The sequence below is a fragment of the Gossypium raimondii genome, chromosome 3, assembly GCF_025698545.1.
Source record: "Gossypium raimondii isolate GPD5lz chromosome 3, ASM2569854v1, whole genome shotgun sequence".
Classification (NCBI taxonomy): domain Eukaryota; kingdom Viridiplantae; phylum Streptophyta; class Magnoliopsida; order Malvales; family Malvaceae; genus Gossypium; species Gossypium raimondii.
In genome coordinates this window covers 3,973,531-3,998,860 of record NC_068567.1, presented here as the reverse complement: position 1 = coordinate 3,998,860, position 25,330 = coordinate 3,973,531, and the positions used below count along the sequence as shown (strand labels likewise).

The following is a 25,330-nucleotide window of genomic DNA, read 5'->3' as shown; positions in this document are numbered from 1 at the left end:
TATCATGTCAATATTGAATGGTTGAAATTTTTTATGTAATAAATAGTTAAAATATTTTTAATTTCCATTTAATTTATCACGAGTGATTTATATGAATGAAATATAAAATATAATGATTAAATTATTAAAATATTAAACCCATGTGATGGCCTGATGGTCAAAGGTGTTCGTCGTCTCAGGTGTGACCTGGATTCGAGTCACGTTGATTGTTCGGGCTTTATCTTGTTATTGTTACTCACCAAATAATTATTAAAATATTAATCATATAAAAAATTACGAAAAGTGCATTAACTTTTAAGATCAAAATAAGCTTAAAAAAATGGTGGGGCATGGGAAAGATACATCATAACTAATGTGCTTAACTTATTTGCTAAGCTATCAAATCTAGTCAATCATTTTACTCTTCGTTTTCTAGATTTTTTTTTTCTCAAGTTGCATCATTTTTGCAGTTAAATGTGTTGATTTATTAATGGGTTAAATATAATTTTTTTCAAGATTTAGGGAAATAGATTGATTTTAGAGAGGGAATGTGAAAGCGTGTCCAGCTGGACGAACTTTCTATTAACATGTTAGGGAAAGCATGCCCAGTCGGAAGTGTTTTATGAAAATTCCAAAGAAAACGTGTCTAGTTGGACGTGCTTTTCTTGACATGTCATTAGAAAGAGCGTCAGCTGGATACACTTTCATACACTCTCTCCAAAATTGGTCTATTTCCCTTAATCTTGAAAAAAAAAACAGCCTATTTGACCAATTGTATTTTTTTAACAAGAATTTGGGTTACACAACTTCTAACTGAGATCATTGAAACAAATAAACACACACATACATGCATATATATATAATTTTCTTTTAAAAATAATAGCATCTTATCGATTGAGTTTTAATTCAATTAATATGAGCATTGTTATCAATACAGAAAAACGTGAGTTTGAGTGTGCTGAAACGCATTATGCTTCCATTTATAGGTTAGAGAGGAGATATAAATAGTTATAAACACTGTGTCAAAAAGAACAGATGTAATTAGAACTGATAATAAAATTATAAAAAAAGAAAAACAAAATACAATAGCATCTTCTTGGCATACATGTTTCAAAAGGGAAATTGTTTTTCCTCAAATGCACAAAATAAAAGACAGGGAAAAAGTCATGATGAAGATATACAAGGAAGAAGAAAAATAAATGAGTGAAAAACAAACATTAATCCCTTGATGTGTGCATCACTCTCTTACTTAAATAACAAAGTTCCATTTTTTTTTCTCAAATCGAAATAAAAATTCGACAATTTAAGCTTAATTCATAATTTAACTTTTGATTATACTTGTTTTTTCATTTTGATCATAATTAAACTATTATTTTCGTCTCAGTTCACCCAGAAATAAAAGTGGCTGAGAAAAAAAGTTTATGTATCGAAACGAGAAAACGAGTATAATTCAAAGCCAAATCATGAATAAAGTCAAAACTTTGGGTACCAAAGTAAGAAAATGAGTGTATTTTAGGGACTAAATCATGAATAAAACCCCAAAAAAATTAAAAATGGAGGAGCTAACAAGCAAATTTAACAAAAACCAGGCCTCGGTTTCTTACGAACCGAAATGCAACCCCGTTGATGATCTCTGAAAATCCTAATCTCAGAACAATCCCTGAGATCTTCAAGGCTAATGTACTGCTGCTTAACCATCCTCGAACTATCAGCCGCCGTGTCGTTGACCCATATGTATGGGTGACATGTTTGGTCGTAGTAATAAAGCAAGCTCTTCATCCCTCCACCACCATTGCCGTCGCTCAACCCGGGCATGTACGCCTTGTATATGCTCTTACATTTCAGCCTCTTGGAGCACCCTGGTTTCAAGGTGTGAACCTTTTTGAGGATCGATCCTACCCGCACTTGAAGCTCCACAGCTCGGTCGCTGTGGTTCCAGACCCTGGTGCCGAGTCCCGAAGGTTGGGTGTGGTCTCGGCACCCGTCGAAGCAGCCGCCGAAAGGGAAAATGCTTAAGGTTGGCATTTTTCTTTTGAATGAATCTAAGAGTTTGGTCTTTTGGGATTTGGAAACTACGTTCATTTCTGGTGTGAAATGAGTGTGTTGGACAAACTTTTTTGTGTATGGTGAAATATTATATATAAAGGAGACTCCATGGATGAACATTTTTTGTTCTCTTTCATCAATGGCTGTGATTATTGGTTTGTGACCCCACGGATTATGATTTTCCAAGTCTACATTATTCTTTGCCCTTGTTTTAAGCTATCTTATCTTATTTTTATGTTTTTGAGTCGTATTTTAAGCGGCTCGATTGGTATGAGTATTATTCTTAACATAAGAGAATACGGATTCGAGCGTGATGAAACATATTATTTTTTTATTTATGAGTTGAAAGAGAGATTATGGGTAGTTTTAGACATTAACTTAAAAAGAATAAATATGATCAAAATCTATAATAAGATTATTAAAAAAATCTAGTATGAAACTTCACTAAATTAATTAGATTTAGATTCAAATTGATTATTATTTTAAAGTAGTGCTAAATTTTAAATCATTTTAATTACATTTTAAAATTGTCGAAGTTATATTAATTAGATTTTTTATTATTAAAATAATTAATTTAATTATTAAGTGATATGTCAAATATTTTTTAAAATGAATATTTTAGAGGTTTATTATTCACTTCCTTTTTCAACTTTACTTAATTTTAGTTTTTACTATTAAAAGTTACGACAAACGGTAGTTACATAAGATTTGTCATGTTATTTAATAGTTAAATTAATAAAATGACTTAATTGATATAACATTAATAGTTTGAGGATTCATGTATAATGTTTTTAAGTTTGAGGGCTAATTTAGACTAGGGATGTTTGATGTAATGAACTCTTATAGATTAAAAATCTAACAACTTGAATTTGTCTAACTTAAACCCGAATCGACCCAATCTCAAAATCATTTGAACCCAAAAGGACCTAAAGAAGTAACCCGAAATGACCTGGACACACGAAGTTACTAAGAATCTAAAATGATTTGGACTCATATTACTCGAACCAAAATGTACAACCCAAAATGACCCTAACCCAAAGTTACCCTAAACTTGAAATGATTCGAACTCATAGTACTCTAATAAAAATGTATAAACCCAGAATAACTCTAACTTGAAATGACTTAAATATGAATTTACCCAAATTCAAATTGATCTAACCCAAATTGACTCACACAAAACCAATTTGGCTTGCTCAATTAAAAAGTCTAACTATGTTAGACATATATTTGTATATCTGTATAAGAATACAATCTTCTTAAGTACTTAAGAGGTTTTTGTATTATAAGGCCTGGATTAAATTAGCCTCTCTATTATTAAATTGATCAATTTAGTCCTTATACTATTAAAAAGAATTAAATATATTCAAACTGTGATTATAACTAAATTGACCCATTTAATAATAGAGGAAATAATTTGATATAATCCCTATAATACAAGAATCTCTTAAATGCTTTCACCTAACACGCATTCGAATTTAACACATTTGCTTGAATCCATCTAAAAAATAAATTTTATGCCTTTTGACTAAAACAACTAATCTGATTATTGGAGGGGTCCCTTAGCACCCCCAAAATTCAACAAAAGTAGGACAATGGGGTAAGTAAAAAAGAATCACAAGTGAAAAGACCTTATAGCATTCCAACAAATACCCATTTTTTTTCTCCCTTTGTTTGTTGGGAAGGTGAAACAAAAGAAATTTAATGACACCCAATATGATGATGAAGGTAGATATGATGTTGCTTCATCTTTTATTATGGGTTTTTCTTTTTTTCCTGAATATCAGTTCAACCCCCAACCAAAGTTCAGTAAAGTGTAGGGAACTGTACAATAGAGAAAAGAAAAAGTGGTAAACTTTGGACCATCTAGATTTGGATAAATGTGGATAATGTCTCCAAAGTGAGGGTTTGAGCATTCTTGGGGATGTCTTTGACATCCTTGCTTTCAATCATGAAACGCGGTAATCACTCACCAATCTGAGCATGTTGATGGGGGCATGTCATGCTAGTTTCAAGTCGGGTTAGATTTGGTTTAAGATATTTTGGTTTGTTTCGAGTTTACGTAGTTTTTTATTTGAATAATTTAGGATTTTATGTTATTTTTAGTTCGAATTGTTTTTGAGTTTAAATTAGGTGGATTTAAGTAATTAATATTTTTATGATTAAATCGAATTTAATTGTGTTCAGATTCGAGTTGATCGAGTCTATTTTATGTTTTGATTAAAAGTGGAATGTCTATACCCACTACTATTTAATCAAATTATTAGCTGTTATTAATAAATAAAAATAAGAAGATAATGTTTAATTAATATATGAATTTAATGCACCATTAGTAAAAAAATATACCTCATCATCCAATAAAATAAATAAACTTAAAATAAATATTAACAATTTAATTTAAATATAATTAAATAATTATAAATAAATATTAAAACCCTGAATTCTAAAATTTAAACTCAAAATTTATATACTTATAATAGTTATAATTAATTAATATTTAATTAAGTTCAAATAAAATTATTATTATTTATTTATAAAGTCTTCATATTTTTTGTTTTATTTAATAATTAATATTTCATTTATTATTCACTGATTGACGGTGAATCAAATATTATTCCAAAATCAAATTCTTATCTTTTTGTACCGATTTTATAAGGAAAAAGCTTGCTTTATAGAAATTGTTTTATCATATACCCTTCAACTTTTGACATTTCAGTTGAATGGTAAGAAGCTCGATGCCTCTTAAATGAAATTTTAAATTTGAGTCTTGATTTCGGATTTACTCGAATGCAACTATTGGATAACAAAAACTCTCAGGGGAAAAAAAAAACCCTCCATCAACGAAAGATTCAAATCTTAGGACAATTCAGAAGGTCCACAAGCAAAATGTGACCCACATCATCATTCATTCATTGCCTACTTAATGTCATGATAAGATTCTAAGAACTCGGTTTATCTCAAAGCATAACGTGCCCCGCAAGAAAGGGTGTAAAAAAAACAATTATTTCATTAATTTTCAATCACTTTGTTTATATGCAAATCAGCTATTTCTATGGGAGATCTAACCTTGTCAATAAGGCTCTATCTATACACAAAACACATATGCAACAAAGCACCAAATGACATGCTAGCACTGATTATGTCATATATTTACAGCTGATTTCAGTTTTCACTATTCATGAGTACTGTTGTCACCAGATTCTACCTTTATTATAAGAGGCTGCTGAAGATCCACTGGTGCTTCACTATCAACCGGCAATTCCGGTGATGATCCTACGGTGCTATCTACGTCCTCGCTTTCAGCCAATGCTTTGTCCAGTGCTGTTTTCGCGACTTTAGTCACACAAATCATTAGAACCACTGCATATGTAAAATCAATAATACAAATGTCAAAATGGTGTCAAATCATAAAACAAGGATTATAATTCAATAATGAAGTGTTTCCTTCAACTACCATATAATATAATCACATAAGGTACCAATCTAGTCCCTTTAATTGTTTGCCCCATTTGATTACGCCGAGGACATGACATTATATTTTAATCCCTAAATTATTAGGTTAAACCCAACTCTACTTAAAAGTCAAAAACATTATATCTATCTAATAAAATAGAAAAAGACAAAGCAATTAGCGATGTAGCTCTTGTGCTCAAGGTGATATTATGAGTTTTATTGCATGAATGGCTTCACCGTCAAGGTTGTAATAATTGAACTGTGTTTGCACCCCAATAGGCAAGTAAACATATTGAGTGGAGTCTGTAAGTGTTACGTTTGGGAATACTAAATAGTAGACCTATCCAAAAGTCGGTATACCTGCCTGGCCCAATAGGCCCGACCTGCCCAAGCAGAGCCGTGGACAAGGTCAGGTCATTCACATCAGACCAGGTCAAAAACTATTTTGATAAAAGAAAAACAATATTTTTATTTATACTTAATTATAAAATTGGAAAAGCACCATGGAGGCCTTTGTACTAAGAGTTTGATTGCATTTTGCCCCATCTACTAAAAAAATAGATAAAATACGTTAGATCAACGAACAAACTAGTCCTTTTGTTAAAAGTTTCATCCATTTTTACTGTTTAAAATTGGTCTTTGTACATCAACATAAGGTACATATGGCATATCATGTGTAATTGTCTCATTATTTTGTCAGCCCTGCCAATTTTAGTAGTAGAAATAGATGAAATTTTTAATAAAAAGGACCAGTTTGCTCTTTGATCTAACGTGTAAAGACTAATTTGCCTGTTTTTTGAGTAAAGGGGGCAAAATGCAATCTAACTCCTAGTACAGGGGCCTCCTTGGTACTTTTACCTTATGAAACCATATATAAACATTAACATAAAATATTTTTAATATTTTATTGTCCAGATTAGTTTATATGGGCTATTCAGGCCGGTTTGAGTCCCACCGAAATAGGCTTGGACAAAGGATTACCAAAAGTTCGGCTGGCTCAACCTGGCCCATTGATACCTCTAATGAATAGGCTTCCAACTAATCCACGGATTTCAAAAACAATCATGAATGTTACATGACTCCTGTTTTATCACACAACTTGCATCCTCTAATGCATGCATTCACAAAATGACAGCAACTTACCAGACACAACAAGGCCCAATATGAGAAATGCCTGCATTCATAAAGTAAAACATGGATAAGAATTCAAGACATAAATGACATGAAGCAAGCGAAGTGTATCTTTCTTGTCCTAATTGGGACTGCCAAATATAAACACAAAATGTACTGAGGTTTATTTTGGCGCCTGTCATAGGAAAGAATCCTACAGAGAAGTAACTCGAAATACATTTTCCAGGCCTAAAACATACCTCAGTCATTATCATTCTAAATATAAAGACAGTATAGAAAGAATAATATGACTTACCCAACGAGCAGTTGAAAACTCATTCCATCCATGTGTCACATCAGAAAGATCCTTAAGTGTTGTTCCGACATAAACTAAAGCAAGGGTTATTGGCTGTAAGAAACACAAATCTCGATGTTAAATCCCAAGTATAACAAAACCACCATAAACAGAAACTATTGGGAAGAATGTTAGGAAGGTTATATAGTTCAATACCACCATCCCTAACCAGGAGGCCAGCAAGTATTCTCCTAATGAGACAGGAGTCACCGACAACAGATAATTCAACATGCTGAAAGGGAGCAAGGGTGCAAGTCGAAGCAGCAAAATAATCTGTCCACTTAGAGAAGTGAGTTAAGAAGTCCACGAAAGAGATTTTTGAGCAGCAAATAAAATAGTCAATCCAAATAGCTGCACTGCCTACTTAGGGAATTGTAATGTTAATCATTTGTCTTCTCAATAAAACTTAATAAAAAAGTGTTGTCACAGAAATCATCCGCGAAAATATAAATGTCACCAGACTAGAGGAACTTCGAATTAGGATTACCAAACATACATAGGACATTATCCATAATTCAAATCATATAGAAAGAATTGAATGAACAAAAACACTTGAATGTAGCATGTGATAGATGCCAATGCTTTATAAGAGAACTATTTTTCCCCCAGGGACACATTAAACATTACATTTCAACAATGTCAAATTAGGATTAGCAAATATGCATAATATCTTATCAAAACTCAGAGCCATATAGAAAAGAAAAACCATGCAGAAACTTTTTAATATAACAATGTGATAGGTATCAGTAAACAAAATTTGGTTATTCCACCATGTGGCTAATAGCATTTTTCAGTAAGTAATGATACCTTCACATTCATGAACTCATGCCAATACATTAATGCTCCGTTTGGTTACTAGTGTAGCAACATGAGGAAACAAGCTTATTTATTACATATATATTACAATAGTTAGACATAAAATAAAGAATAGTTAGTACAAATTTAAACTTGGAATTAGAAAGATGAGTAAAAACTCTAATAAAAATAAGACCTCTTCAAAATAAGTGAATTTTTTCCTTCTCTTTGCTAAAAGTAAGTCATAGGAGTGGCTAAATATTACCAATTGAATTAGTTGATTGCTAACTCATATACTAAAACATGTGGAAAAAATAATACTCGTACCAAACATAGCATAAGTGTTATTTACACCAAATAACATCAAATGATAAGAATTTAGGAAAATTTAGGAAATGTTATATGGTGTTTTAAAACACAGGCCTCATAGATATACAGCTTAAGAACCAATAATCATCCTTCAAAAATTAATACGAAGCATGCAAACCTTAAAGCCAGATCTCTGTATTGCAATTGCTACTAACCGGAACTGAGGATAATCTTTCAACCTAGTTACAACCAATGATCTCCCGATCTGTACAAGAACATCATAATTCTAATAAGATGAAAATTGAATGAGACACACCAAAACTAATTAAAAAGGAAAGTAATATAAAGCAAGATATGAAAATTAGTGAAAAATAATATATAACACATCAATACGTTGTTTTTTTCAATGAAAGATAAAGCAGTAAGACATTAAACCAAAAGTTTCATAAGAAATCAATAAGCATACTGTTCTGCCTAGAAGAAATGCTGCTCCCGCACCAACAGTTGCACCAATAGAATCTGAAATGAAGCCCAGAAGCAATCCAAAAAGATAACCCCCACCAAGCTGAAGGATAAAACACAATACCTTGTAATGTTAAAACCTTATTTCTTTCTCATTTAATGTATGTAAGGATATTTCAATATACAACTATACATTGCAGAGTAACAATGCAAGTCAATCATAGATGAATAACTGAGAAACAAAAGTATACAGTAAAAAGTGGTGCTCTCGTAATTTTCCAATAGGTAGAATAGGTTTCAACAAGTGTCAAGTTAAGGATAGCTTATCAAATTCAGATACTTAGAGATGGCTACGCTCATCGCTAAAATCAGGTTTATTAACAAGTAACTACTAATGTGTTTGAAAGAGCCATGCACAATAAGTTGCATGAAGAATTGACTTGAACTACTAATGTGTTCTGCATCCAAAATCAGTACATAAAGATAATTTACACTGCTTGGAGCCTTGGACATCATGTCTACTGGACATAAGACCACCACTACGAAGGATTGCAAGAATCAGGATCATTACTCCATATACCACAAAGTGGGAAAAGCCAATCATAAAATTAAAATGGAAAATGAACAAGAAAATTGCAAGATGTTACAAAACAGTAATAAATTTGGCTATGTTAAAGCATCAGTACAGGAGTTTAAGCTTACAGTAAGCACTGAAGCTGGAACAGCCAAGACTGTCAGAGGAATATAAGCAACAGCCCTGCAAATCAAGTAGGAGAAATGAGTTGGAATGTAAAAAATTTCTAATACTTTGGAGTCAAGTCATTTAGAGCTACTCAATTCGCCATCAAAGTGGCAATTATCCATCCCAAAGCTTCAAATTCAGAGCTAGAACCTAACAACAGGCTAAGATTGATATTATTGAGAGGCATTCTATTCATTCAATGCTGAGAACACATACAGTTACACTGTTCTTATGTTTCGCATAGACAAGACAATCCGGTTCCATTTTAGACGTACACAAACATATTACTAGAGAGCGCTGGATTAAACCAAATGACAAACTTTCAACTCAGACCAGGTTTGGCAAAGTGTCAAAAACAATTTAAATTAGACTTCATAGATTGAAATATAACAACAATTAGTACAAAAGAAATTTGCATTACATAGTAAAGAACTAAGCAAACAAAATATCATATGCTAATTGAAAACCGAAAGATAGTTAGGTAGGGATCAAGTGACTTACAGCACGAGTGGACCCCAAGGTCCAAGATCCTTTTCAACCCATAACAAGAAATCCTTCAGAATCTGCAAGAAAAAACTTGGTTTTCAACAATGCACAGATTGTAGCAAAATAACAACCAAGCTTATTTATAACTAAAATTTAAATTTTGGAATGTGGGGGGAGAATGGAAATCCAATTGCTATGAATTCACAACCCTATTTAATTTCAGATTCCTCATCAAAACTCTCACCTTTAATTAACCAACTTAGCATTTATAGTAATTCCAGCAATGGAATATACAATTAGGTACAAATTTTCACTTTTAATCTCATATCCTAAAAGTTAATATATAGGAAGTCATACACAAACAGTTCCCAAAATGCGCCAAGATAATCCATTGAACTGGGGAAAAAGAAACCCATATTTCTAATCTTCAATCATTATAATTAACACCCAAATTCCACAATTAGTCACAAAATAACAACAAAAGACCCAGATTAACAACGCCAAAATAACCATAGAAACAAGAAACACCATCAATCAACAATAATTTAATAGCTAGAAAAAGAAGCAAACCGCTTCAATGGGGAGGGTAAAACAAGCATAAACGATAGCAGCGAGAAGAACAAGAAGAAGAGCGATCCTTAGAGCAGAACCCCTGGTGAAAGCCATTAACAACCTACGACGCCAAAGCCTGCACTCTTCGTCGTCGTTGTTAGTATAGAACACCGCTTTGTTTCAACGATGAAAGTTCCCTCAAACCTTCTATAGTTGCCAAATTTTTGAAAAAATGAAAAAAAAAAAAAGAGTTACAGGAAACAACAAAAAATGCACGACCCTTTTTGCCTTGTATTTGGTCTGTTTCTTCCGCGGTTTTTACCTTAAAAAATACAGAAAAATTCTGGGTTTTTGTCGGATTGCTTATATATTTCAATTCTTTTTCTGGGTTTTTGGGTATTAACGATTAAAACAGATGAAAATGATATCAATGGATAAGGCTTTGCAAGTATGTAGGAAGCATCGTTTTTTAATCTCTGTTTTGTCTAATTGTGAGGAAATTAAATTATTTTTCTTTCTACAAAATTAGGATTTCCACCGCGATTTCGTCTTTGCGGTGCTACTTTTTTTGGGGGTTTATTTTATGTTTTAAATTTGATAGAAGAACAAAAATTCTTTATAGCAATTTAGGGATCCTTGTAATCTTAATTATTAAATATCTTCTTATTTAATTAGCCGTTAAGCATACTATTTTTCCAATAATCCAGATTAATTAAAGAAAAAAAAAGCTAGCTTTGGGCCTTATTGGAGCCCAAATACAATAAGTCCACTAAAAGCTTCGGCATAGCTCATCAAGAAGAAATTATTTTATGCACTCTTTTTACCATATCATCTATGATTTATTTCTAATTATTTAATGATATTTTAACTTTTTTTGTGTTATTGGTAAATAATTTTGGTTTTTTTTACTCTAAACCCCAAATTTGAACTCAAGAATTCATGTTAAGGGTTTGAGGTTTAGGATTTTAGATTTAGAGTTTAAGGTTCAGGATTAGGGGTCAAGGTTCAAGGTTTTGGGTTTGAGGTTGGGGTCGAGGTTTTAGGTTCAGGGTAAAAGAATTACCAAAATTATGTGTCAATGACATAGAAAATATTACTGAAAAGTCATTAAATAATTAGAAAGAGACTGTGGATGATGTGGTGAGAAGGATTCATAAAACAATTTCTCATGATCAAGGGATCCCAAACAACAGCCTTCATAGAAAAAGACAAGCAAAAAAGGGTAAACTACATGATTAGTCACTAAATTATTGGTAAATTCTGGTTTTGGTCACTTAACTAAAAAAAATTATAATTTAATCATTAAACTATTCAAAATTTTCATTTAAGTCAATCAACTATCCAAAATTTTTTTTAATTGTTTGTTGGAGAGAATTTTGTACATAGAAGTTTCTTACAATTTTGGCAATTGATAATTCTATGACATTCTTTCTAGCAATTTTTATAACATATTTAATGGAGAGTAACAATTTATGCCATTGAATACCCTAAGCTCTTATTGGAATAGGGTATAAGTCATGATCCTAAAAAGGAGTCATGCATCCTACATTGGTTGTGTACTAGATTTTAACTCATGAGGTATATTTTATTAGACAAAATTATCCAAAACAAGCAATACATTGTAGATTGGTGTGGATTGCGACACATTGCGTATGATGTTACGAGTTAATTATCTTATATCTAATTCTATATATTCGTTTGAATACCATAAGTCATATAACATATAATATCACTAATAAATTGTATTTGATAAATTATTTTACTCTTCAATATTTGGTTGTTCAAAATAGGTTGCTCTCGCTTAAAATTCAGTAAATATAAATTTTTAAAGTTAAATTTACTTATATGTATAATTAATATGTTGAGAATTTAAGTCACACACGATAAGATGAAATTGTCGAATTAAACTTAAGATCCGATAATGCAAAGACTTGAAAAAAACATGGGTAAAATTTCAAAGTCCTATTTTAAAAATTTTGGAATAAAATTTGATAAGATTCAAGTATATCTTAAATTGGATATCGTGAGCTTAGGTTTTTGAATAAAATAATATTTTTAGTTAATATTTACGAGATGATTAAGACATTAATAAGATAATATCTTAATTAAAAATATGGACAAACTAAGATATTTTGATAAAGAAAATGTTGTTTATTTTGATAGAATCAAATTCTTTTCAAAAATGATTAAATTGAATTTTTTTTCATGCTTTTACTAATAGTAAAGCATTTTTGGTATTTGGTAATCATAATTCTTCCCTAAAATTTGCCCCAACATCGCATTTGTCCTCGCCTATAGCACCAATGGCCGAAGCCTCGTCCTTAGCATCCACACGAGCACCACCCTTGATCTCGTGGTCAAGTTCATGTGCCTCGTTCAGCACCAATGCAAAAAGCACTTTCACCACCATCACCTCCATATGCAACACCTTTAGACTCACCCACAATTTATTGAGCGAAGGTCGCTTCATCAAGTACATCACAACCCATGTAGAGGTGTTTTAATGCCTCCAAACCAATGTTGTTTGAATCAAATTTGATCGATTGGTGGGATTAATTAACTCAAAAATCGATTAAGATATTGATTCAAAAAAAAGATATTAGACCGACTGATTCAAGATCTGATATGGACCAATTGAACTAATTTTTTTATTTTAAATATTTTTAAGAAATTATTTAATTAAACCAAACAGACTAATTGAACCAATAACCTGATTAGTTTAACTACCAATTCAGTTCTAAAAATTTTGCTACAAATAGGCATGGGCACAATGTTTAAACATGCTTCTCCAAACCCCTAAGCACATCATAACCACATAGAGGTCCAAATAGGCACATCAAATTTATGTCACTCATTGAATAATCGACACGTAATTTAAAATTGTATGAATAGCTTTCTCCCCCAAACTTCAAGTATGCAAAGCCGTTCTACTCCTCGTTCGGAGCACACTGTGAAGAGCCACCATCACCTCCATATGCAACACCCTTAGATGCACCCACAATCTATTGGGTGAAGATTGCTTTGTCAAGTACATCACAACCCATGTAGAGGTGTCCTAAAGCCTCCAAACCAATATTGTTTGAACTGAATTGGATTTATAGATTGGACTGGTTGAATCGAAAATCGGTTAAGATATCGATCTAAAGAAAGATACTAGATCAATTGATTCAAGATTCGGTACGAACCGATTGAACTAAATTTTTTTATTTTAATATTTTTTAATAGTTTATTTAATCAAACCAAACAAATTGAACCAATAACTAACAGTTGAACTACCGATCCGATTCTAAAAAGTTTGCTCCAAATAGGCATGAGCACAATGTCTAAAGACGCTTCCTCAAATCCCCAAGCATATCACAACCACATAAAGCTACAAATACGCACATCAAATTTATATCACTCATTGAGCAATTGACTTGTGACTTAAAAATGTATGAATAGCCTTCTCCAAATTTCAAGTATGCAAAACCATTCTACTCCCTCGTACCGAGCATGCTATGAAGAACCACCTCCGGTACCTCTCTAACGCACTTTCTTCCCAATGGAAGCCCAAAACCCCATCAACAGTGTCTTCCATCTTGAAAACATCAAATCAAATAGCTCTTTTGATGAGGAACATCTGCAACTCTATACTATACGACAACATTGTAGACAATATGGAATAGCAGAAATGGTGAGCTATACGTAGAGGCTAGAAGAGACCTTTATGAAACCAAGTACTCTATAAGAAGCTTTGTTGTAGCATAACAATAATGGACGTGCAGAGGCTACGGCTTACAAGACTGATATGGGGTTGAAGAAAGCACCGGTGCAATCTCTAGTGTTGTTGAGACTGAATGTACTCATGTTTAATCAATGAATATCCCTATTTTTCATTAAAATATGATAATTATAAAGTTAAACTACTATTTGGAGCTTAAACTCTTATGAACTCTTATTCCCACGTCGGGAGCTTGAACTTTTCCATGATCCACTTATTCTCACATTAGAAACATGAACTTTATTATGATCCAAGTAAAGCACTAAACTTGATAATTACTTTTACGTTAAGGCTTGAATTTTTCTTTTGTCCAAATCTAACTTTATCTCTAAACTTGACAATTGTTCTTATATTGGAGCATAAACTTAACAATTATTCTCACATTGAAGCCTAAACTTTAAAGGTTTCAAAAAAATATCAAGAATTAAATTAGACAAAAAAAATTTATGAACAATTACCATGTTCAAGGCCTAACTTGGACAAACATAATTCAAGCCTCAAGATAGAAACGATTGCCAGTTCAAAGCCTAACTTAGATAAATAAATAAAAATTCAAGCCACAATGTGAGAATAATTACCAAATTCAGTGCCTAACTTGAAAAAAAATTTTAAACCCTAATATGAGAATAGTAGTCATATTCAGACCCTAAAAAATAATTTAACCCTAATTATGATACTAATAATATCTTAAAGCTAATGTAATTATCTCAAAACATATGAAAATGTCCTGCGCGGTTGAAGAAATAGTTAAATAGTCAGCAAAGCTTTCATTGCATGAATGCAAGGAAATTATGAATGAAGTTGAAGGCAGATAGTTTTTCTTGCATTCATCCAAATTTTACAGTCAACAATGGGTGAAAAACAGCCCGAAACAATTATAACTAAAACATGTATCTTCTGTTTGTCTATGGTTTTTTTTTTCCAATTTTTTCTTTTATATATATATACAAGCTTCTTATAGTGGATAGCTCTAATGGTAATTCATGAAGGAGAATTCACTTCTAATTCAATAAAGCTACTTGTAAATAAGAAAAACGAAAAAGGATGATGAGTGCTTTCGTCGAATTACGAATCTGAATGTGTTGAATCAGGTAATATTTCCGCAAGTGACTTATCCTGTTGCTTTTTCAGATACTTCTGAGCAGTCGCATTGACAATCTTGACAAAGAAGTTCATAAGCATAAGCCACACGATGGTATTCCAAATCGAAGCAAATGAAAAGTCCCACTTGTCCTGCAGCAGCATTTTGTAGAACGGATTTGTAAAGTTTTCTAGTCAATCAAAACTCGGGCAAATATAGATAGATTTCTTGTACAGGCTTATGGAAAGTACCTTGATATTTGAAGGCACCGGAGGTGGGGCAGCCAAGTACTTCTCTTTGACTGAATGAAGTTTTGCCGTGAGTGTGGGCAAGTAAGAATCAAATCCGGGTATGAAGCTGAGAATCCAGATCAATTCATTCTCTATCCAGTCAAGGAGTTGATTATTACAGACAGAGATGATAAATACAGTCTGCAAAGAAGGAACCAATAGATACTTCTAAGAATTCAAGAAAATCTAGCTTTATTTTGGACAATGCCAATACCAGTGAGGTCAATTGAGGCTCTGCTTGTATGTAAAACATAGAGAGAACATCACTATTTACAAACCTGTATGTGAGTTTTAATGATTGCCTTCCCAATCAATGTAGCAAGAAAGAACTTCCAGAATGGTATCCCAAATTGTCCACACATGATGCCAGCAAGGTCAAATAGAGGATTTGGGATCTGAAACATGATTCAGTCCATCAGCAGGAGGTTATAAATCAATAAAAAACGGCATAAATAAATAGCGTTTATAATTTGCGGTCAACTTATATTATCTTCAAAAGAATATAATTAACAAGGGCTAGCGCTCAAACACCATTCAAGTTTCTCTACCTTGCTCTAACAACATAATACAACACTTCATAAATGAAGTAGAAATTTGCACATTAAATTTATCTTAGCAACGCATGTTTCTAGCTTGAAATTTTTACCGGATTGATTTAGTTTAAGCCCTAAACAAGGATTTCCTCTGGAGAAAATGCATCAGAACATGCATTTGTTCATGCACATACAAAACAGGGAAAACAGTCAGCCAACCAAATGTTTGCTAAAAATAAATCATCTTATGACACATCAATATTTTGCATTATTCAAAATGACAAATGACAGAATGAGAAAAAAAAAAAAAGCATATAACTGACCGAGGCTAGCAGTAAAATGGTGAAGAAGTTCATGTGTTGAGAGTGAGATAACAGCCAGTGCTCGATCTGCTTCAGGTGAGTAGCTATGAATCCATTATCCTCGCTTGAGGAATGATCCAATTCTTCCATGGCTTCAATTTTTCTTCCTGATACACTAGCTGGATACAGCATGAAGATCAACATAAGCTGGTTATTCTAACAGTATGGAGTGCTAGTAGAAAATCTAAATGGAAATAACAGTCTTTAGTAGACAACCAACATTCGGACAAAGAACAACCTAGGGCCTCAACTTCATGGAGAAAATTCAATCATCCACCAAAGCAGAGTCAAAAGTTACATTAGAAAAAAAGGCAACTGCAATGCAACTAAAGCAAATTTGATTAAGACACAAAATTGAAAACCTTGAAGTTATTAATCAAAGAAAAATATGAAACATGAAAACCCCATTTTCACAGAGCATTATAGAAGGGGAAAAAAAGATGGGCTCCATAATTTCTTGGAATAAATGGGATCAAGGAACTCCTTTGCACTGTAAGTATAATACAATGTTAAGTTGCAAAGTTAGTATTATATCACTTATCAAACCCAAAGCAAAAGTGATTGGATCATCTTCCAGAAATACCCTCACCAGCCTACCATAAGCAAATTCTTCTAGCAAACCTTGTTATAGTTAAAATATATAGTGTAAAGATGGGGCTCACACCTGCCCTCGAGATAAAGTAAGGAGGAAGCTCTCCAAGTGCAGTCCCAAGACCCCATAAAATAGCCTCAATCTGCACCTGCGGCAATATACTGCTAATAGGAACCCTTGACCCATGTGATGATGAAAATAACGGGGGCCCAAACTCTCTGCAGGGTTTATCCAGCCATGAAGGAACTCTCTTCAACTGTATTGTATCATATGGAGCACTTTTCAGGTCTATTCGTCCACATTGCATTGCTTTTATTGTAAACAAGGCAATATGAGGACCCAAATAAAGGACAAAAGTGTGCAGACCAGATCCTGGAATAAGAAAGATGAATTAGAAAAATGAAAGAATCAGATCAAGGCATATATCTTCGTGCATCCAGAAAATTTTCTTTTTGTTCCAAGGCAGCATAAAAGACAATCAGATCAGACTCCAGAAATATTCGTCAGCACAGAAGCGTGAATAGCAGAAACCAGAAAAAAGGGCTTCCTCCCTTCCACATAAAATGTTCAAAATACATGGGTACATCATACACAATAATCTTTGAAACAATCACTGAATTGCTACTGCTAATACTCAAATTATCCCAGTTTGCTAGTTTTTCAACTACATTTGGCAGAATCGGACTAAACAGCCTAAGCCACTTCAAAATTTCTCTTAAAGGAAGAAACCCATCTAAAAGATTAGAACTGAGCTGCAATGCAGAACAAAATTACATATTTCCAAAAATACCATTTGACGTCTGCTTAGTCAGCCAGTCGCAGTAAGAAAGAGTTTAAATACCTAAAAAGCATGCTAGTTATAACAGCAATGAATTATTCATCAAGCACACTCCTCCAAACAACACAAATGATATTCTGAAATCAAAGTTCTTACCAAGACCAATTGAAGATGCAACACCAAGTGCAATCCACCATAATCCAAATCGAACATACTGAGAAACTTCCTCAACATGCTGATGAAAAATGTAATCAAGATATCAACTGTTAATTATTGTTTCCACTAATCTGATTATAATAAATGATGAAAAATAAGAATGAAAAAATAAAATACATCAACTAAATATTGAGCAAAAACTTACACATAAATCAAAAAAGGTTCAAATTAAAGTCATTAAGGGGCAATAAGACCTAGCACAACCCCACATCCTCACCTAACCCATACACAAAATAATAAATGAAAAATGACTATGATAGAAGTTGGAACTCTTGAAAATGTATGGTTCTAATAGAACTCTAGCTTCTGTTTATTACTTGAGAGAAAATAATAATAATAATAATAATAATAATAGTGTGGCTGTAAATCTATTTTACAGCACAACTATACTAAGGTTAAAGATAAAGTTTTATTCCTAGCCCTAGATTTAAACCCTAAAAATAACTAATAATGCAAGCCAATCTTTATATCTAACCATTAATAAACAAGACAAATAATAACATAATAATAAGAAAAAGCTCCTGCATCACATTTGAATTTCTCAATTCATAGTTAAATGTAGCAGATATGCACAGCACTAGCTCTAAACAAATAAGAACCTTCACAACAGCATACCAAGGTACGCTGCACATCAACAGAAAACCATGACAAGAAAAGATGGATATAGTAGGATAACCTACAAATTTTATTACCTTTTCATGAGGGCCCTCAATAGTCACAAGCAAAATTCCAAGAACTGCTATTAGAGTGCTTGAAAGCATAAGCCAACCACCCTTTGCCAAAAGATATGATGCTGATCGCTTGATATATTGAAGGATAGCCAGAAGGAAAAACCTTAATGTCTTGACTGGCTGTGTAGTCAATGTTAAATTTTCCAATTCTAGCCTATATCTCTCACGAAGATCTACAAAATGTAACAAGTCAATCAGCTATGAGTCTAGAAAACTCCAAACCCAACATTTTCTTTTTAAGAGGAAATCAAAATAAAGTTAATATTATCCAGCATTTATGCTTAAAAGAAAAGGATTCATATCCTCCTCTAATCCACTAATGTAAGATGCAGAAGCATTTCTATGAACTTTGATGCCCCAAAAGTACCCAACAATTGCCTTTTTGCACCTTCAGGCTTCAAGCCCAAAATCTACTTCATTTTTTAATCCTTGTCATTCATTCAGCTCATTTTAAGCAATCTAATAATTAACCAAAACATTTTTTCAGATGAACTCGGTTAACTTAACAATTGATTTATACAATAATTACAATAATAAAAAGACTAATCTAATTAATAAACTAGAACAACTCATAAATACTAAGAGATCTAGGAAAACCCAATCTCATTCGAGTTCTTAAAATAGAATTAAATGAGGGAAAACCAAAATAAAGTGATAAAATTCAAAATTTTAGAAGAAAAAACTTATAAAAACTTGCCTTGGACAGACGATTCCATTTGTTGGGCAGAAGAAGTCGCGCCTTTGCCTGACCCCATCACCAAACAAACATACTACGATTCAGTTTTTTTTTGTTTGTTTCAATTTCTTCAATAAACTTAAAATTTTCGTCAATATCTATCACTTTTGGTGATGAAACGCTTCGATTCTGGGCAAGAATCAAGCGGCTATAAAATCGTATTACTTGAAAAGGAATCAACCACTTTTTTTCTTTTTAAATCACTAGTAATAACAACAAAGAATTTTCTTTCTTGAAGCAATATTGTAGATCTAGATAAGAAGAAGAATATTTCAAAAGCTGAGGAGAACAATATTTGCGTATCTCCTTCTTACTTTGAGGGTTTCTTTTTTCCTTTTAAGCACTTCTTTAATTTAATAAAAAAAAACCCATTTCGAATATTATAATTTGATCCACTTTTATAGGCCAAAACATGAACAAAATTGTTGCGCATGGTATGTAAAGTGTAGGGTTAATTACATTGAAAGTCCTCAAACTAAATTTTAAATTTTAAATTGCTCCCAATTTTCAAAACACAGTTTCCCCAATCACCTCAGCAGGCATAATGGTATGATACAATCCCAGGACCAGTCACAAATAACATATAAGCTACTAAAACATGAATTTTTTGTAATTCGCGGGATTTAAAAATTGCTCCCAAAGCGAATGAGGCATTGAGAAAGTACTTTAGTTTTCGGTTTTAGTTTGAAATTGTATCGATTCTTAATTTGTTTGTATTGTAAAAATTTGATTTTATTTTATGATTATTCGGTTAGTCTATTTGTATTGTAATAATTTGATATTTATAGTTTTTCAAACATATATCTATATTTTTACTTATAACACTTGTAAATATTGCTCCTAAAATCTTGCAAGCATGCCTACACATCGGTTACCCTCTCGAAATATGGGCTTCAATTGGCACGACAGAATGCAATAATGTATACGAGTATAAAGTAATGTATTAATTAGTCTCATTCTTATTAATGGCATCAAGGTAGACTTGATCTTGGGTCAGGCTACCCGATCCGGTTTGAAAGCCCACTCAAAAATAAGATCTATTTAGAAAACGAGACGTGCCTAAGGTAAGCTTTTTTGGCCTGAGCTCAGTTTGGCCCGAATTTGCAAAAAAAAATATTGTTTTGCTGCAATTTCATTATTATATTGTTATTATTTTGTTATTATTGTTTGTATATTGTATAACTCTGAATTTGCTACTATTTTAGAGGCATTTGCTTGTTAAATTGTCCCTATCTTAGTATTTTTTTTTGTGAATTATAATAACAGGGCAAAGCCCGAACAACCAACGCGATTAGCGCGACTCGAACCCAGACCACACTTGGGGCGATGAACACCCTTGACTATCGGGCCATCACATGTGGTTCATCTTAGTGTTATTTAAGTATAAAGACTTTTTTTCATCTATTTTCAGTTTTTTGAGAAATATTTATTTTTATATTTTTACTGTATTTGATATATTATATTTTTAAAATTTATTTTTATATAAAAAAAGTAATATAAAAAATTTAATAAAGATGAATCGAGCTCAAATTTTAACATTTTTATCCAAGTCAAGCTTGAATAAAATTTTAAGTTCATTTTTCAATTCCGGCCCTATAAACACCTTTACTGCACACCGATTACCCTCACCAAATGTGTGCTTCAATAATGTTTAAGAGTATGAAGTAATGTATTAATTAGTCCCATTTCTATTAACCACCGAGCTAATGACAGTAATAGCATCAATACTAAAATGTAGCACGGACACTTGTAGCATGTGGTATATGCCTGAAAGCACCAGCAACCCAATTCCCTTAATGATCCCCAACGGTCATACCTATACTAGCTCTTCCCATATTTGCATGGGTGGACCACATATTAGTAGAAGAGAAGCATTTTGGGATTAAGTTCCTAACATCGCAACCGATGTCATTTTGGATTTGCATGGGTGATTTTTAATGATATTTTGCATGGCAGTGAAAAAATAATCTCCATGCTAGGCCGGAAGGGCAAATAAAGTGCTTCAGGATAGTCACATCGAATGGTGGTTTGTCGGATTTAGGATTCAGTGGGACTTGGTATGCTTGGTCTAGTAGACGAGACACCAATGAGTTAGTAAAGGCAAGATTAGACCGCTTTTTAGCGACTAACAGTTGGTTCGAAAGCTTCCCATTATACAAAGTCCAACATTTATCATGTCCATCCTCATATCATTGCTTGATACTAGTGGTAATAATAGAGCAAGGGATCATAGATGGAGAGTGTGAGCAAATTATTATCGACACATGGATAGATTTGGTGCATATGGACATAATGAAAAGATTAGAGAAGGTTGGCAACAAGCTAGTGGATTAGCATAAGGCTAATGTAACATTAATTGAGTAGATTACAAAATATGGCATCGTCTAATGATGTCTTGAGCCAAGAGACAAAAACATGAAAGAGCCAAAGAGGATCATTCAGTACCAACAATCTCGTGTTAAATGGTTGAAAGACAGAGACAAAAACATGAAAGTTTTTCATGCTCGAGCAAGGATTCAATGTCGAAATAATAAAACATGTGTTCTTGAGGATGGCAAAGGTGCATGGGTTGAGGACTAATTAGACATGACGTGAATAGCCACGAATTGCTTCTCATCCTTACTTGTGTGAGTCTATCGAATATGTCTATGGAGTTAAATGTGGCTAATTTCACTTATATTACTCTCATTCCTAAAAGTTTTAATCTTGATCCAGTTTGGTCCAATTTGTCTATAAAATCATTGCCATAGTTTTGGTGAACAAATTTAAACATGTCATTCCAAGTTGCATTAGTGACTATTAGAGTACAATCATCCCAAGTCAACAAATCATAGATAGGGGCAAATTTAAGAGGGTACGTAGTCTCTTTATGAATAATGAAAATTTAAGTTAATATATGGTAAAATTGCAATTTATCTCCCCAAAATAAAAATATTATGTTTAGTCCCTTTGAAAATGATGAAATCAAATATTAATAAATGATAAAATTATATTTTGACCTTTTAAAAATTATAATTAAGTTCTAATTCCCACTAAAAAAATTTTGGATTTGCTCCTGTCATGGTTGCTTATGAACTCCTCAATAAAAACTAAGATTATAGGGAAGAAATAATGTTATTGTGTTTAAGCTTAATGTTTTTGTACAGTATTTAAAATGACAAAATATATAAATATTGAAGGTTAAATTTATTATTATACCAATTAAAATTATGTATAATTGATGAAAGACATTAACGTCATAATTAATTGTCCTCGGTTGCTCCATTTGATATGGATTAATTGCTTCAACTTTTTGAGAGAGGCCAATTTGATCAATTTCAAAATTGAGAGGAAATAGAGATGTATTTTATGATTATTATTAATTGTTAAGTTGGGTTGGGTTTTGTTTTAATGGGTATTGAATATTTATATATTGGGTATTTATTTTATTTTGGTCTTGGGTATATAAATGGTTTTATGTTTAATAATTAAAACTTTATTAAGAAAATATCAAAATTGAAAATCGATAGAAAAATTAATTAAACCGAATTTTGAAACTGATTATATCGATTTTTTTTCTATTTATAATTTTTTTTTGCATACCCAAAATAAGCTCTACTAGGAACAGTGAACTTCAAGTAGACTTGATCATGAGTCGGATTTATGCAGAATTTTAGGCCTAGGTCCTATCCAACCCCAAAAATGAGTTTAAAATTTTGTCCAAGTCTGACCCATATTAAAAATGCTAAACTCAAGCCCGATCTAGCTTGATCGTAATAAATTTTTTAAAGATTTTTTATATAAATATAAATTTTAAAAATATAATACATCAAATACACTAAAAATAGTAAAATAAATGTTTCCCAACAAACTGAAAATTCAAAAAAAAAAAAGTATAGTCATGTGATTCGGGTTGGGTTGGGCAGGTAAAAAAAATTCAGCATGAGGCTCGACCTATTTAGAAAACGGAATTTATTTTTTGTCTAAACCTATTTTTTAGGCCTATATTTTTTCTCATACCCTCTTACTTTTCAGACAGGCCTAATTCAGACTTAAGCGGGTGACCTGCCTCATAATTAGGTCTAGCTTCAAGTATTGTCTAGAAAGCCCATACTCTCGTTAATTTGGATCTGAAGGAACGGAAAGAGGATCTTATCCACGAAGAGTTTGATCAACATGAAGCTGATTTTATTTGTAACATTCCACTGGCCAGGGACCTTATCCCGGCACTATGTTGACTACAAGCTTCTTATTGGCAAAAGACCAAGCTATGGGCGGCATGGACATGTGTGAAGAAAGCTGTGGAACACAAATTGTGCCTAACAAAGTTAAGGCTTTTTGGGTGAAAAAGCTTGTTATGGGAACCTTCCTACTGCTGCAAAAGCTATCCTCATTGTTGCTTAAAGTGGACAGTTCTTGCAAAGATATGGTATTGACTGGTTTAAAAAGGTTGCCCAAGTTTTAAACCAATGAAATTTTGATACTTTCATTATTTTTAATATGGGCCATATATGGGAGTGTGATGGTAAAATGTAAAGTGAGATCTAAAGCTAGTAAAACAAGTCGAGCTTGAAAGTTTGTTTGTGTCAATCTGAGTCTGGAAATGTCTCGACTTAAGAAAATTCAAGTTCGAAAAAACTCGAGATCAAGAAAGCCCAAGCCTGAGTTGATTCTAATTTGAAAAAAGTTCGATTCAAATATGATCGTTTACCAACTCTAATGAGATCAAGGTCCTATAATAGGCTAGACCTATTCATAGACTTGAAGGTCCATTCAAAATTTGAGAGGACTTGAGAAAAAATATTAGGCCTCAAAAATAGGATTGAACAAAAAAAAATATGCCTGTTTAAAATGTGGGATGAACTCGTGTTTGAACATTTAAGGCCCCAATCTTTTTTTTCAGTTTGTAATATTTTATATTATATTATATATTATAGAATTTATAACACATAAAAATTAAATCTATAGTAATATATAATACTACTATAATGTAAATATTAAAAATGAAGATAATTTAATTAAAATTTTAATAAATAAACACTACATAAAATTATTAAATATTAAATTAAAATAATACAAGCTAATTAAGTTTTAGCTCGATTGGTATGAGTTGAGAAGGGCTATTAGTACTTTTAAGTATTATATCAAAAAATAGATATAACTAGAATTTATAATGAGACTGCTAAAAAATTAAAATAATACAAACATATTCTAATAAGAGCAAAAAAGTTCAATCAAGGCAAGAAATAGGGAAATATCGTGCCCGGCTGGTTTTAGATACTACTTTAATCTTTTCTTTAAATTACAATTTTGATCCTTCTATTATCTTTAAAATTAAAATTTAATCTTATAATTTAGTTTTACGTAGTTTAATCTCATTTTTTTATGAAATATCATGAGTTAGAGTAAACATTTTCTTTTCTAAGTTGATGAATTAACATGAATTTTTTTAAAAAGCATTAAATTTGACCAATGTTTTTATAATTGGTCCAGTAGTTGAATTGGTTCGAGTAGTTGGTCCGTTTGATTAAATAAATTATTAAAAAATTATTAAAATAAAAATATTAGAAATAGAAAAATATAGTACAATCACGATTCAATTAGTTTTTAGCCCAATTCACTCGGTCCATACCAGTTTAAAAGTCAATCGATTCAACCTCCTCTGAACTAGTGTACCGACCTATTCCTGATCGATTGATTGATCGATCTGATTATAACAACTTTGATTTCAACATAAAATAAATAGTCTATGTTTGGGATTATGAGTTGGAAAGGATTTTTCTAAAAGAATCCATGACCATATGTTAACGAGGTATTAATTATTCGGATTAATTAATTACATTATAAAAATAGATAAACCGAATTATAATAAAATAAAATACAAAAGATGAATCCCAAATTTATAGTATAGTATAAGGACCAAAACTAAAAATTTACCTTCCTTTTCTTTAAGAAGACAAAACCATAACGGAAAGAAAAGGAAAGG

At 32.0% G+C, this 25,330-nt stretch overlaps 3 protein-coding genes across 3 annotated transcripts; all 3 read right to left on the bottom strand.

The window, feature by feature from the left end:
* Positions 1 to 1,017: 1,017 nt before the first annotated feature.
* LOC105796637 (hypothetical protein) lies at positions 1,018 to 2,102 on the bottom strand. The gene has a single exon (XM_012626395.2). It carries the CDS (start codon positions 2,059 to 2,061, stop codon positions 1,555 to 1,557), a length of 507 nt encoding a protein of 168 aa, XP_012481849.2. The 5' UTR covers positions 2,062 to 2,102; the 3' UTR covers positions 1,018 to 1,554.
* Positions 2,103 to 5,011: 2,909 nt separating this feature from the next.
* LOC105796636 (uncharacterized) lies at positions 5,012 to 10,871 on the bottom strand. The gene is made up of 9 exons (XM_012626394.2): positions 10,305 to 10,871; positions 9,750 to 9,811; positions 9,209 to 9,263; positions 8,511 to 8,609; positions 8,223 to 8,309; positions 7,097 to 7,213; positions 6,902 to 6,994; positions 6,619 to 6,649; positions 5,012 to 5,382 (listed from the first exon to the last, which is right to left on the bottom strand). Exons 1-9 carry the CDS (start codon positions 10,398 to 10,400, stop codon positions 5,195 to 5,197), a joined length of 828 nt encoding a protein of 275 aa, XP_012481848.1. The 5' UTR covers positions 10,401 to 10,871; the 3' UTR covers positions 5,012 to 5,194.
* Positions 10,872 to 14,842: 3,971 nt separating this feature from the next.
* On the bottom strand, positions 14,843 to 19,722 carry LOC105796634 (vacuole membrane protein KMS1). The gene is made up of 8 exons (XM_012626393.2): positions 19,327 to 19,722; positions 18,591 to 18,802; positions 17,839 to 17,917; positions 16,977 to 17,276; positions 16,274 to 16,431; positions 15,696 to 15,812; positions 15,379 to 15,558; positions 14,843 to 15,279 (listed from the first exon to the last, which is right to left on the bottom strand). The coding sequence occupies exons 1-8, from the start codon at positions 19,382 to 19,384 to the stop codon at positions 15,112 to 15,114; spliced, it is 1,272 nt and encodes a 423-aa protein (XP_012481847.1). The 5' UTR covers positions 19,385 to 19,722; the 3' UTR covers positions 14,843 to 15,111.
* Between the last annotated feature and the right edge of the window lie 5,608 nt (positions 19,723 to 25,330).

What these genes read in the sequence shown, in the direction of transcription:
- LOC105796637 (XM_012626395.2), bottom strand. Translation starts at nt 2,061, where the DNA reads ATGAACGTAGTTTCCAAATCCCAAAAGACCAAACTCTTAGATTCATTC.
- LOC105796636 (XM_012626394.2), bottom strand. Translation starts at nt 10,400, where the DNA reads ATGGCTTTCACCAGGGGTTCTGCTCTAAGGATCGCTCTTCTTCTTGTT. An exon ending in TTACCCTCCCCATTGAAGCG is followed by an intron (nt 9,812 to 10,304) that starts GTTTGCTTCTTT and finishes TTTTTCTTGCAG; the next exon opens with ATTCTGAAGGATTTCTTGTT. An exon ending in AGTTTTCAACTGCTCGTTGG is followed by an intron (nt 6,650 to 6,901) that starts GTAAGTCATATT and finishes TTATGAATGCAG; the next exon opens with GCATTTCTCATATTGGGCCT.
- LOC105796634 (XM_012626393.2), bottom strand. Translation starts at nt 19,384, where the DNA reads ATGGGGTCAGGCAAAGGCGCGACTTCTTCTGCCCAACAAATGGAATCG. An exon ending in TTGAGGGCCCTCATGAAAAG is followed by an intron (nt 17,918 to 18,590) that starts GTAATAAAATTT and finishes ATTTTTCATCAG; the next exon opens with CATGTTGAGGAAGTTTCTCA. An exon ending in TGCATCTTCAATTGGTCTTG is followed by an intron (nt 17,277 to 17,838) that starts GTAAGAACTTTG and finishes TTCTTATTCCAG; the next exon opens with GATCTGGTCTGCACACTTTT.